A 14,779-nucleotide genomic window follows, 5' to 3' on the forward strand; every position below is an offset into this window, starting at 1 on the left:
CCAGGTAACTATTACCCACTGTAATTCACTGGGGAGATTCAGATGCTGTTCTCTTTTTCCTTTACTGGATTTCACTTCAGTAGGTGTTAAGATTTTTCTCTTTTATATGTAGCAGTCAGCAATGAGGCAGATCAGGGTGTTGATTTGTCATGTATTTTTGAAAGACAGCAAACACTGATCATTAGAGTTTTAATTTTCTGAAGCACTCCTGTCAGCTATAAGAATTTTAAGGCCTGCACTTGCAAATTACTGACTGCTTTTCCTTTTTTTTTATTTCCTCTTATCACCCTTTCAAAAAAGAAGTATAGTGAGATAGAGAAGAAAAAAAAAGGTCAGAAATGGCAGTAATTGCTTATGAAGATTTTGGGGTTTTGGTGGATGTCTTCACCATAACTGCGTATGTACTATTGATGTTTGGATCTGCATTCACGTTGTCTTTCTCTGTGTGTTGCCTCATCTTCCCACATTCAGGCAATGCTAATCACGTGATACTTTTATGACTTGAGGCTTTAAGTGTGTGTATTTTTTTAAACTCAGATCCAGCCTTTTGTTGGCCATTGTCACAAAGTTTTAAAAGAACCTCAGAAAGCTGAGAAGGAATGAAAGTGCTCAGGGAAAAGTGTTGTGGTGCTTAATTGTAAAGGGTGGGGAGCAGGTTCTGCGCAGTGTTTACTTCCAACACCAAATAAATCTTTTTGAGGAGGGGTAGTTTCAAACTATAGCATGGCTTTATTTACCAAACATAATACTACTTTATTCCAGAGACTACTTTCAGTCAGGGTACCAGGCTTGCCTATTCCACTGTACTGGTTGACAGAAATTCAATGAAAAATAAAGCACCAAAGTTTTTATAACAAGTATGCTTTGAAGTATCAATTTGTGCTTTTTAAAGCTACCTCTTCATGTGGCTCTTCTCTTGTGACTCCTGATCTTTCATTCACTTTAGAAATAAAGTCATAAAAAGAAAAGTATCCCTTTAAAAAAAAAAAAAGAAACTTTGTTCATCTACATTTGCTGGTTTTATGTGTTTAACTTGCTTTATTAACATAAAAAATGCCTAACAGGCAAGTTACTCTTTCTGCCATCCAACTTAACCTGGTTTTAACTTGTATCAGCAAAACCAGCTGAAGTTGCCAGTTGTATCTGCAGCTGGGCCTGTGCTAATGTTGTCATGGGGGAGTCTTTTTTGTAAAATTCTCTGTAATATAGATGTTGCCTACAATCTCTAGCATATCCAGTGTGGAACCAGTACAAATGCAGAACATCTGGATGAAATCACATTTATGCTGAAAGCATCAGGCTTGTAAGCTGAATTCAGGAAAAAGTGATCATTAGAAGTGATAAAGAATCAGAATTTCTTGGCTTGCAAATTTTGGACAGAATTTTTTGGTTATGACAGCCAGCTTAATCTTTGGTACAAATCTCAGTCTAGTTATGTTATTAAAAGTACCTGTGGACTCACAGTGGCTTTCTTACTAAAGCTTGGTGTTTTGGCTATTTTAAATTACTTGTTCACCACAGTTCTGAGCGCTCATGAGATGCAGTGGAGCAGGATGGCTAGCATCGGTTTTTATAGGTTCATCTTACAAAGACCAGTCTGGAATGACAATGGGAGGAATGTGCTAGTACCTTCATCAGTTTTGCTGTATCCTGAAATGTGGTAAGCTTATTTTTTGTTTGCTACCTTCAGGTTTTGAATGAAGAATGCGATCAGAATTGGTACAAGGCAGAACTCAATGGAAAAGACGGCTTCATTCCCAAGAACTACATAGAAATGAAACCACATCCGTAAGTAGAGCTTTGGTGATAGGCTCCCTTGATCTTACTTTTGCACATCCTCTCAAACAGAAGTTTTTCTGTGGAGTATTTTGCAAAGTGTACTTTATCAGATCTAACATGTACGGATAAATAAAGGATGACTGTCGAGTTGTATCTCTGGCTGTAGCGTTTACTGTAACTCATTTCACAGCTAGCTATATAGCAGGGTATTTTTGGAAGCTTTTCTGATGGTTGCTCTGGTGTTTTGCTGTAGACAAACTGATCATGGGAGTAGCAGGCATAAAACAGCAGAGAACTCTTTAGTAACAAGTTGTCATCACCACTGCCCCAGGAAGAAGAGTGAGTGTGTTCTTGTGATGATTCTCTGTTTTACTTAGTGTAGCAGGTAAGAGTAAAAACTGTGGCATTCACAGCTCACCAGAAAAATGTTCAAGGATATTTGGAGCTGAACTCATAGTATATCTGTGTCACATCATGAGCATAGAATCACAATTGTTTTGGTCAGACAGGACCTCTTAACAGTCATTTGGTCCAACACCTTCCTCATGAAACAGGCCAACCTCAAGAGTCTGTACTGTTATGCAAGTATAGTGGCATTGATTTACAGCTCCAGGGAACTGTATTTGAGTAACTACATTTCCTCTTAGATACAAAGAAACTAGCATATGACAATTTCATGACTGGGTATTTTCTTTGTGTCAGTTCGGGTATTTCTGCTGTCTTCTACTAAACTCTGGTTCTGCCAACCTTTGAGATCCTTTACCATCTGAACAAGAAAACAGCAAGCTCTGGGTAACAGAGAAAAGGTTCAGGAAGAAGCAGCAAAACCTGTAATCAGGGTTTTTACAAGGAGTGTTTCAGTTGCTCACAAAAACTGATGATTGATTTGTAATTGTTAGCTGTATTCATATCGTGAAGATACTGCCGTTAAATCCAATCAAGAATTATTTTTCTAAAGACTTTTTTGAAATAGCAGAAGGAAGCTTCTGAGGGACAGTGCCCCAAGAAAGAGGAGGTATACTGCTTTAGTGCAGGCAAGTGGGAAGTGAAGCAAGGATGCACAAGAAAATTCTGAAATTGTTTAAAGCCTTGTCTTCTGCAGTGACATGTCTCATTTATCCTGATCATGCTAGTCCACTGGTGATCACAAATGTACATTGCAATTTCTCTCATTGATTTGAATCATCATACATCTCATAACAGTTTTGCAGGCATTTGAGTTATACAGCAGTGAAGTCTCCTGCAATGATGATGACCAGTTTGTTCTGTAGTCATCCATGGTATTTTGTTTTAGAGGGATAGAGCTGTCAGTTTTTCACTTTTTGAAATCAAAAGGGAATGAACTTGAGCCTGAAGTGGGTGAATTTGGTAGTGGTTTTTAAGCATAGTTAATCTGACCTTTTCTGAAGATGTTTAAACTGCTGATGACAGCTGGATGGAGTTAGTTCCATGTGTCAGCAATGCTGGGAGTCTTAACTAGTGCATTAGCAACCCTGGGAAATTATGCAAAAGTTTTTATAGCATAATGTTTGCTTAGCTGTAATGCAGAGCTCTCTAAGTAGTCTTACAGGTCATACAAAAAGCAAATTAGAGGCAGCTGACCAGGAGTGAGAAGTGTTCCTTTTCTCAGACTAGTATCAAGCTGTGTTGTGGGAAGGCAGCACGAGAGCTTTTCAAGAGGATTTGGGAAGAAAGCAACTGAAAATGGCTTTAAATCCTGTCCTAGGATCTGAGACTTAAATCCTCCAGCCCCACAGCTAGTCTTAAGGTGCACTGTTTCTTCTTGCTTGTGTTTTGCAACTCTTACAGTTTGCTTTGTAACTACTAGCAATTGAAGCTGAAAGGAAAATGTGGTGCCTCTCGGTCACCAGCTGAGTCACCTGGGTTCTGAAGGGTTAATCTGAATTGCCACATCAATTAAGCAAAGATGTGAGTAGACATAGGCATGATACTGAGAGAAGAGCTGCAGGAAACTCTGGGCAGGGAGCCTTCCTGTGCAGGCACAACAGTGCAGTTCAGTGGCAGGACTGCCTTTCTCTCTTTAAGGGGACAGGGGAGGAATTTGCTGTTTATGAAACGGCCTGGATCGGAGTCCTGCTGTGTGTATGTATCTCAAGTGTTTGTGTTCATAATCAGCTTTGCTTGGAGATACTGCTGAAGTCTCACTTTGCAATATTGTAACTTGCATGGAGGAAATTGGCCAAGCTAAATGGTTGTGCTAAGTAAAGCCAAAAGAATTGCCAAACTGCCAATTGAAATGAGCCTGAAAGCCATGTGAACTTTGTGTTGTACCAGTCAGTGCATCGCCTTCTTCCTGTGCAGCATCAGCTGTAATGCCTGGGTTTGGTTTTGCAGTGCTGACTGGATGAGTTTCACCTACATTACAAAGCTAGTTGGAGACAAGTGTTACCAAGCTTAGCCCTTCAGCAGGGAAGCTGTGGGAATATTGTGGTCGGTTTCCTTGGCCTAGTTCTCCATGTGTAATTTTTGACAATTTTTTCAGTCATTCTGTAGCAAAGATTCATACATGCACAGCACTTCTGATGCTTTACAAGTGTGTTCTTAAGTAGACAGTAGTCCTTCAAAATCAATTTGTCTCCTTCATCTATGGGGTTTTCTTTTAATCTTTTTTTTGTATTTAGAATTCAAGCTTCTCTTATACTCTGAATGGCTAAATTGGTAGTGAAGTCATAAAACTGCAAGGGAGTTCAAGAATTGTGAAAGATATTTAGTCTTTCTCTTTAAAGTGCCTTAGAAACAGCTGGCAGAAAACTAATAATTTGATATTGTTACTTTGGAAGTGTTAATTCCTTTAATCGAATTGTACACTTCTTTGTAGCAGTTCAGTAACTTTTAGGAGAAAAATAAGGTATGCTTCTGGGGCTTCAGGAAGGACTGTAGACATTCCATTGAGCTCTTTCAGGCTTTCCTTCTATTTTACAGAGATGGGTGAGGTGTTTTGATTTTTCTTTTAAGATGAGGCTTTCATTTCCAAGTCTCATGCAAGTAATTGAGAATTGAGAACTAAACAGAATTAAATTGCTTTGTAGACAGGAACTATGGCAAGATATCTAAAATCATAATATAAAGCTTGCTTTATGTAACGTTTGGCAGAGGCAAAATTGTGCCAGAAGCCCAGGAAACAAAATACTACCTTTGAATTCTAAAGGAGTTTCACATAATGGCTTCTCTTGGTTGTTTTTTGAAGGCAGCAGAGTGCAGTGAGAGACAGGTAGACAGACACTTCCTCTGCTGTCTCTGCCACCATCTCAGGTACCGAGAAGCGGCACAGATGCTAAACCACCAGGAAAGTACTAAATGCCATGAAGTTCTTTATCACTACAAATAGGATGGTTGTGGGAGAAAGCTTTTCCTTTCCATTCCAGGGGATAAAAAGTACACAACAAGACTTGCAAGCAAGTAAAACATGTTTAGGTGATCATGGAAACCAAGTTTGTAAACAAGATATATAATTTCCAGTGCCAAAAAGCTTTTCATAATGGAGCTGCATAGCTAAAGGAGTAAAAGGAGTGAATACATACTCCTTTTACAAGGGGGATGTCCTAGAGTTGTTTTATTAAATGTGTTGCCTATAGTAGAAATACATCTGTGGACTCGTCACCTTGATATAACGTAGGGATGTGTTTTTGTGTAGTCTCCTATGGTGAGCAGATACTGAAGACAGCCAGTGAGAGGAGCGAGGGCTGCCAGTAGCTGAAGAGTTTGGTAATCAAGTAATGGGTGGGTGGTCCTCCACCTCTAGAGATGACTTCCTCTTAGAGAGGAAGATCTGGTGACTTTGTGACTTCATGAAAGCTTCAGCTTCTCTTAAGAATGACTGTCTCAGGGAGGATTCTGCAACTTCTGACTTTTTGCTGCACCAAAACCTTCACTGTAGAAAGTAAACTTTGAGTGGAGCTCTTGTTATTAAATGCTCTCCTTTAAGGTCAGTCATCTGCATGGTTATAGGCTGTGGTAAGTGCTTCTATCCTGTGTGATCTGCTACTCAGAACTGAAAGCTGTACTTCTTGGTTGTGAAGATGGTTCTGCTTTTCCCACGCCATGTGACCTACCACTCAGGCCTGGTTTGCCTTTAATCTTGGATTAGTCTGGAAATGCAAATGTAAATGTCGGTAAGAATCCCATGACCAGGGGCTGTTGGTCAGTGCTGATCTGGTTGCCTGGGGTAAGTTCACCCTTGGTGTCATGGAGGTGGTCAGCCTGCGGCTTTGACTTCTGCGCAGCTGTCAAGAATTTCAGATGAGGCTTCCACAGTGCAGCTATTTCATGTGACTGCTTATGTGAAAGCTGATAGATTGTCCTGACTATAGGAGAAAGCCAGAAAATGGGCCGCTGAAACAAATATTATCAGCAATTTTCCTCGAACTGAATTGCATGCCCAGCTCAGCAGTCCTCTGCAATGAAGCAGAGAGACCTCGAGGGAAGTTTTCTCACTTGGTCTGCATGTAACTCCACTCCTGGCACCTGCCTTAGCTTTCTGACATATGATACCCATCTTTGACCACAGTGCAGGGGTAGGGGTCAGAAGGATTGGACTCTGGGCTGCAGGAACAACCAGCTGCTGAATGAAGCTACTCATTCTCTCTGCTGAAGTAGTTGTGTCTTACCACCGGATCTAAAAGAGACTAGAAATTGGTTTTGATACAAAATGCACTTACCATTTATGCAGGATGGGTCAATCCATAGACAGGATCTTGTTTCTACAGCTGTGATGTTTCTGAAGAGAAACCTGTGAGTGAACTCCCAGTGTTTCCCTTGCACTTTGCAAATACTGGATTTTTTTATTTTAGAGATTTCTACCTGCTAAAATAGTGCTGTTTCTGTGCTTAATCATCAATAACTTAAATTTACTATATTGTCTGCTCTGCAAATCATAGCTAAGGCATAGGTGGTTTCTCCTTAGGAGGCATAAGTAATAAAGGAAACTGTGTAATTGTTCCCCACTGATTATCTCTGGGTACTAATAGTGAAATAAATGCTGCTATATCATAGGGAAGTTCAGTACTGACCAGCCACCAATGCAGGACTTCTTTGTTGTCTCTGAGTTGATGACATCATACAGTTTGGACAACTACAACTTTGCATGTAGAGACATGAGACTTTATTCCTTAGTGATAGAGGAAGGGACTTGAGCTTCTTGCTTGAGTGCTAGGCATTTAATCTGTTTGGCTTTAGGTTATGAGGCCTGATTACTAAGACACCAGTGCAGACCACAGTAGACATTTTAACTTTGTCAAGGTTGTGGCCAGTTCCCAGGGTAGCTGTCATAGTCTCACAAAGCAGGACTTTTCTGTGAAGCAATTGTACACATTAGGTTCTTGCTGTGAAGTTTTATATACTAAACTCCAGATATAGTAGAGCAAAACAATGTGCATTAAATTTTGATCAGGTTTTCTTCTGCATCTGAAAATAAATCCTGTAATTTCAGGGTTTCACTCTTACCACATCTCTGCTGTGCTAAATTGGATGAAATAGTAAGCACCTGCTTATCAAGTCACTGTTGCTTCATTGCCAGGATGAAACATTGTGAAAAGCTTCACTAGTCTGTATTGGAGTGGCCGTGAGGTGCAGTTACTTCTGTTAAGAATCATTTCATCTGTGTGAATATCTACGTCTGGCTCTTCCATGAAAGGATTAAAATTCTTAACTTTCCCTATTGTTTTCTTTTCCTCACTACACAGGTGGTTTTTTGGAAAGATTCCCCGAGCAAAGGCTGAAGAGATGTTAGGCAAACAGAGACACGATGGTGCCTTCCTCATCAGGGAGAGTGAGAGCGCTCCTGGGGACTTCTCCCTCTCAGTCAAGTAAGTAATGCCCAGAAACAACCATGTGTGGTAATCAGGGCATCTACTGCTTATTTGGACTTGTGAGTAGAGGGCGGGTGATTGGCAATGTTGAGGAGCCAGAATAATCTTCCAGATGCCCTATAGCATTCCTCTTCTTCCAGTGATACTTACTTATTCCCTCTCTGATAAAGCAAATATATATGCTCTGCTTTGTAATGAGCCTACAGGGCTGACCTGGTAGCATGTTCCTGTCTGGGTCATGTAGTCCCAGGCACTGTCTGTTGGTTTGTGGATCCCATTACTTCTCCTTAAAACCACGAAGTGCCCAGTGTGTACATGTTTTCTCCCATCCTTCTTCATTCCTCTTCTGCAGTGCAAGTTACTACTCTGTCTTCTCTCTGTGTAGTACACTTCTAAATATGTTTTTCATGTCTGCTTGGCACATGCTTTGGGGATATTCATGTTGTCTAGCACTGGGACATGGAGCTGTGAAAACAGGCCTCTTGGATCTCTCATAAGTGCATTCCATGTTGGTAGAGAAATCAGCCTAACGACAGTGAAGTGAGGAGGAGCAGTTCTCATCCTTGAATAACCTTACCAGAAGTACTGGCTGTTAACCAGTACTACTACTAGTTCCTGATAGTTAGCCATGGCCCACATAATACCAGGCTACCTGTCCTGCCCATCTGAAGTCACTGTAAAATAGAGGTGTTAGAAACTTGAAAGGGTATGTGACATAATTTAACATGGCCTGGAGGTGGGAGGGACTCTGTCCTTAGCAGTTGATTTTGCCTTTTTTTAATTTTCTGTAATCTTCCCCTTTCCTACCAGAAACTAACAAGATTTTCTTGAGAATCCTAACAATAATTTTTGATGATTCATGTACGATTCCTAATGTGCTCTATTATCTGTGACTATCAGTGATCTGTCTCGACAGGATAATTTTTTTTCCTGGTTGTTTTTGGTCTGTAACCAAATTTTTGTCCTCCTGTACAGCAGCACTGAGTCATGCCAACAAACTGCATTAAAGCCACTGATTTTAGAGATGTTTATATTTCTGTCTTGGATACAATCATCTAAGCTGGAATACTAGATATGAATGGAAGCTTCATTCCAGAAAGTGCATTCCTTTAAGAAACATCAAGTTATGATAGCATAGCTCTGCCTGCCTGTTAGCTTAGTGTTGCCATCTGGTGGTAATTTCTCAGTTGATTTTTTTTTTCCCTGTTAAATTTTTAGAAAAGTCTTTTTCTTAAGCAGTGACTGCAGGATTTGAAATGGTGAGAAGCTCTCAGGTTGAGGAAGGGAGAGCAGAGGCAGTACTCATGAGTTATTTCATGTTAGCTTTGTAGCCAAGATAGCGTCTGCTTTTTCAGCCAATGTATAGAGGCTGTGCATGCCAAGTGGGGAACAGTTGTGTTCTGTTTTCAGTGTTTTAGACTGAAGTAAAAATATCATCTGGAAAATCCCAATGGACCTCTTCAGAGTTCCTCTTTATTCAGAATAAAATTGTTGGAAATGTAACTTCAACTGAATGCCATCATTTCTCAGAAAGAATTGTTAACACAGAATGGAGGTTGCTACATTGCATGTGCAGCATCACCTTTTGAGCATTTTGAGTTTGTGGGGGTTTTCTGTTTTAAGGACCAGAGAGATCCTCTTGTTTTTCAAGACAATCTTTTGCGTAAGTCCACACTGGCTGCCAGAAGAGACAATCCTAGCCTCTCTGTGGCAGTGTTTTCCCAGCAGTTTACCTATAATGGGACTGGTGCTTATGTGTTGCATTATCACACACACACAGTGGTGCTGACTGAGACCACAAGAAGTACAGGACCATAGCAAGAGTAGCACAAAGCTAAAGTGACTCAAATCAGTTGCGAAATTGCTGTGTGTGAAGAGCTAAACTGAAGCGCTTGTACTATTTGACTTCAAAATCTTGTATTTGGGAACGTGAAGTAGAAAGCACCATGGTGCAGCGACTTTAATGTGACCTTGTATTTGTACTGCGAAGTCCATGGCATGTGTCCTGGTTATTCTGTGCACTGTCTTCAGCGACAGGTGACTGCATACATACATCAAGATGTACACATAATGGCTGCCAGCTACGTGGCAACGTAGTGTAAAATAAAAAGCTGAAATATTGCATGTCATCCAAGACAGTGTTGTGACACATCCTTTATGAAAAGACCTCAAACTTCTGCAAATTCAGAATGGTTTGAAAAGCTGGTTTTGAACTGAAGTCCTATTGTAAAAAAAAGCACACGTGAAGCTTGCAGGATTTTTTCAAGATAAATTCAGTATTTTGATAAATTCAAGATAAATTTCAGTATTCTATCTCTCTGATCACTGATTTCTGTAAAATACAATTGACAAGTGGGTTTCGGACCTCTTTTTTTATAGCAACCAATTGGTATCTATATGACAGTTTTCACTGTGCCCTGAAAGACCTTTTTGTTTGAAACTTTGTGCTGACGATCTCAAAAGAGGAGTACTCAACAACTAATAATGTGCATTTTTTTGTGTACTTCATTCTTTCCACACAGGTTTGGAAATGATGTGCAGCACTTCAAGGTGCTTAGAGATGGGGCTGGCAAGTATTTCCTCTGGGTGGTGAAGTTCAATTCTTTGAACGAGCTGGTAGATTATCACAGATCCACATCTGTCTCCAGGAACCAGCAAATATTTCTCCGGGACATTGAACAGGTGCCACAGGTAAGAGGAGTGTCCTCATGAAGTGCACTATTTAGAGCTTGTCTTAATGTTTATGGGTACTGTTGAAGGAAGGTCACCTGATTCATGTGAATTAAAAATGGGTTTACTCCTGGTTTAGGACACAGTAAGAAAGGTTAGTTATATTTATACAGTTCATAACCAGAACTGTACCACTCGGTAGCCAGTGAAGCTTTGGTGCTGGTCTTTCCTGAAGAGGTGGTTACAGGTATAGCACATGGAACATCTCTAGCCTTCTGGTTTGGTCTAGCCAGGGTTAAGAGAAACCAAAAACTACTGCTGAGTGCCAGCAGAGCAGCTTGTGTATATCTAGCTCTGTGTTTTGTTCCATTTCCCAGGCCAGTCAGAATGTTACGTTGCATATAACTGGATCCTTTGTCAATTTTGGATAAATCATTTTGCTTCCACGTGCAGCATTATAGTTCTAGCTTGAAGATAGGAGGTGTGGAATTCGTACTGCTCTCCATGTGCCACCAGCACCTTTTGCCACAGTTTGTCTGAATTAAATCTCTCTCTGTACTGTTGGGTCAGGGATAAACAGAGAATGAGAAAACAGGTGGCTGAAAATGATAAGCATGAGGATACCTTCCTGGCCTCGTGATTTTAAGAATGCAAATATGTTTTACGTGAACCATTAGCTTTTCCTTAAGAATGGAAGTATTTGCTGACCAGGCAAAATGGTCTGTGGCAGAATTTCTTGATGTTGGAGAATTCTAAGGAAAATGTGTTTAATGCCAACATCCAGTTTTTATGGGGAACTTTGTGTATCGCAGTGTTAGACAGAATAGTAATATTTGTGCTGTCAGTTGGTGAAAACAGGGTGAATAAGCAAAAAGGCTTTTGTATTGCAATAGATTTATAGTAGGTCATGAAGACTGGAAAATACTAGGAAAACATCTGAGTTATCTGCTGTCTTTATTTTGGCTCTTTCACAGAAGCTTGACTTTTTTCTAAGGTCTTCTATAGACCGTGCTTTCCTATTTTAGCATCTTGTTACAGATGTTGGAAGCTGGCTTACAGGGAAATGAAACAGCCCGAATGTTTAACAATAAACTCCAGTGTAAGTTAAGCTCCTGCCTGAGGGAGCAGGTTTCTTAAGTGCTGTGGATGATTCTCACTTTGTGTATCTTTTTCTTTCCCCTTTCAGCAACCAACGTATGTTCAGGCCCTGTTTGATTTTGATCCCCAGGAGGAAGGAGAGCTAGGCTTCCGTCGTGGAGACTTTATCCAAGTCCTTGACAATTCTGACCCCAACTGGTGGAAGGGAGCCTGCCACGGACAGACGGGCATGTTTCCACGCAACTATGTGACCCCAGTGAACCGGAACATCTAGAGATAAATATTAGAGATTATTTAAAGAAACCAGAGAAACAGTAAATACACATACAGAGCCTAACTGCAGCCAGTGACCTAAAATCACACGGCGATAAAACCTGAGTCACCTTTCACCGTGAGGTGATCCTCCTTCACTCAGTACGGAACTTCAGGGGCGGGGAGGGGGGAAGAGTTCAACTTACACACCAAAACTTATCTTTAAAAATAAAAAAAAAAAAAAAGAGAGAGAAAAAAATGAAAATAACAAATTTCCTCAGCTGCTCCTGGGTTACCCCCTTTTATTCACTCTTGTTTCCCCCTCCTCCTCTGTCCATCAGTGCATGAAGTTTTAATGCCATATAAAGTCCTAGCCATGCAGTTAAAGGAAAAGGGAGAAACTCTGCTGGTATTTTCTCTCTCTGCAAACGGTCTTCATTTGACATGAAGGGACATGAGAGAAGAACCAAATCCACAGTCCTGCCTTTAAAAAAAAAAAAAAACAAAAAAACAAAAAAACAAAAATCATCAGTCTCTGCTTTTGCCTTCAACATTCAGCTCTTCTTGCCTGGGAAAGATGAGGTGTTAATCTAATTTTTATTGTTTCTTCTCCTTTGGCACTTTCTTCTGAAGCTCAGCAGCTTCCAAGCAGGGGAAGGGAGAAGAGTTGTGTGGCTTTTTGTTCTTTTTTTTTTTTTTTCTTCTTTTTTCTTTTGAGTCACAGAGCTGCTTTGAGAAACTCCAACGTACAACTGAAGTATGTTAATGCTGTGCTGACAGCTTTTTTGTTTTTTCTTAAAGGTGTACGGTTGAGCACATTCTGTAATTTTTTCCATAGTGCCTTTCCCTTATTTTCTTTTTTATTATTTTTTAAGTTAAAAGGACAGTCCAGAGCTTTTCAGAGGGGTTTTTTCTGCCTATGTGTAAATAAATACTTTGGGGGGAAGGGTGTAAAGGAGGGTGGTTTTATCAATGGACATTTGAGAAAAATCTACAAACAGAGATGGAGCTTTAATCTTAAGATTTGTCTTACTGTTCAACTTCCCTTATTCCAAGGAAAATAAAATCAAGGCATTCAAGCGGCAGCTTAGGCTGCTCAGAGGTGGGGAGCTGCAACCAGGAGCCTCAAAAGAAGTAAGAAAGGGGGAAGTTATGACCAGGGAAAATGAGGAAGAGTATTTTGGGGAGGGAGGGTTAAGGGGGGAATTTGAGAAATAATAGCCCTGAGATGTCCTATAAAATGTACATTCCTTTGATGGAAAACTTTATAATGCAGAGAAACCTCAAGAAATAGTGCTTGAAAAAACTTTATGCTCTTAGTGAATGTTTCTACGTGATGCATGTAATCAGCCTGTCTCTTTGGCCTGGATAGGGAATATTTGCAGTCGTGTTGCTCTTGAAAAGTGGGGTTGGCATCACTGTTCTCCAGTTTCTCCTCCCTCCTCAGGTCAGTGTTACTGTTGAAGTAGATTTCCCCACCCCACTCCCCATTCACAGCAGGCTGTGTGATGACTGTAATCCCCACCCCGCACCATAATGGCATTTATTGTGGCCATTTGCTCCTCCACCAGAGCAGTGCGACATTAAATTGGACAGAAAGGAAAGCAATCAGGCCGCACTGCTCTCTGTGCCAATCTTCAGTTGCGTTATTTTTCCTTTTGACGGCCGTTTGGCTGGATCCCTTCACCCCACCAACGAATCCAAAAAACTGCAGCGGAGATCTCCTACCGCCCTGCCTAAGCACGGGCAATCTTTTGTTGGAGGGTGCCTTTTTTTGTACTAAGTGTTACAAATGTTTTATTCCTGAGATGGACTCTGCCTTACACTTTAATTTTCCAGCAGATGAAAGAGAGAGCTATCCTGTAGAGTATTACTTTCTCCCCCTCTCCTTGCTAGCTGTCACTCACTTTCTTCCTTCTTTGTAAAGTGATTGGAAAAGGAATCTATGGCATTCTACACCTGGACCATTTGATTGTTTCCTTATTTTGGAATTGGTGTATATCATGCAGCCTTGCAGACATATGTCTTGTGTGTGTATATATATTAAAAAAAAAAATCAGTGTTTAAATAAAAAAGGCCTATGTACTTAATCCTTTAACTCTGCAGCAGCATTTGGTAGATAGTAATTAACTGTGAATAATAAATATACATTGAATTCTTCACTTGAGCATCTGTCTGTTATTTCAGTTAACTGACCAAAATATGCCTGACTGAGCTAATGTACAGGATATTAGATTGCTGTGGGAGGGAAAAGCTGTAAGGTGTGCTCTGGCCTGAAGTGCTCGGTCTCTCTTCAGCATCCTAGTTCAGCGTGAGCATGCTCGGCTGAATTCATTACTCTTTCAGGATAAGTCAATGGAGAGTCATGTCACTTAGCCTGTGTGGAAGCGAGGCAGAGGGAGAAGAATGATCATGTCTCCTCCAGGAGTGAAGGCTGTGTATTTATTGGCTGAGTGTGAGGGTGGCACTTCAGGATTTCTTCCCTTGCTTTTTTCTAAGCTTTTTACCAAACTGCTCAAGTGTCCCTGTGGTACGAACTAATGTCGTAAGGAGCCAGTCATGGAGAATGATACACCCGTTATTTCTGGAGTGTCTTGCTGAAGGACAGAGGGGAAGATGGGCGTATGACTTGTGTAAGCACAGCAGCTGTGGCTTGGACTGTCGCCAAAGCTTCTGCTCTGCTTGATGAGTGCCTTGCAGCTCATTCCTGCAGCAGAGAGAACTGCTCAGTGGTGCTAACAAGGTGTGTGGCAGCTCTGCCTCACCTGTCAGGAGCTGCCAGTCTGTTGGCTCTGCAGCTTCTCCCCAGCCTTTGCGTCTGTTCAGAAAGTGCCTGTGAGTTTTGCAGTTGATTTTAATATACAACAGGAGAAGGCCCACGTGAGGGTTCAGGTTGTTATTTTTAAGTTGCTCTTGGGTATTATGCTCAAATACAGATGTAGTCAAGGAGTTTGTGGTTGCTCGGAAAATGCCTGGATATTCCTATATTAGTTCTTTATTTTCCATTTGTGCTAGTAAAGTCAATATAGAAATGATTTGCAGTGTGGTTTGGAGCTCTTGGCTCTTTGGTAATGCTGTAACAGAACATGTTGCTCAAAATGGTGTGCTATTCGTACCTTGGGTCTCTACTAAAAAGTTGAGAAAATCTTCCC

General features: G+C 40.8%; 1 protein-coding gene across 2 annotated transcripts in view; it reads left to right on the forward strand.

Annotated features, from left to right (window-relative positions):
• Positions 1–13,789, forward strand: part of GRB2 (growth factor receptor bound protein 2) — a 62,214-nt gene extending 48,425 nt beyond the window's left edge. For both annotated transcript variants that reach the window (XM_074889278.1, XM_074889279.1), the window contains 4 exons: positions 1,691–1,788; positions 7,482–7,604; positions 10,130–10,298; positions 11,464–13,789. In XM_074889278.1, the coding sequence (XP_074745379.1) occupies positions 1,691–1,788; positions 7,482–7,604; positions 10,130–10,298; positions 11,464–11,649 (576 nt within the window). In that variant the 3' untranslated portion in view covers positions 11,650–13,789. The remainder of the gene's footprint in view (positions 1–1,690; positions 1,789–7,481; positions 7,605–10,129; positions 10,299–11,463) is intronic.
• The last annotated feature ends 990 nt before the right edge of the window (positions 13,790–14,779 follow it).

This window comes from Strix uralensis, chromosome 19, assembly GCF_047716275.1.
Source record: "Strix uralensis isolate ZFMK-TIS-50842 chromosome 19, bStrUra1, whole genome shotgun sequence".
NCBI lineage: Eukaryota > Metazoa > Chordata > Aves > Strigiformes > Strigidae > Strix > Strix uralensis.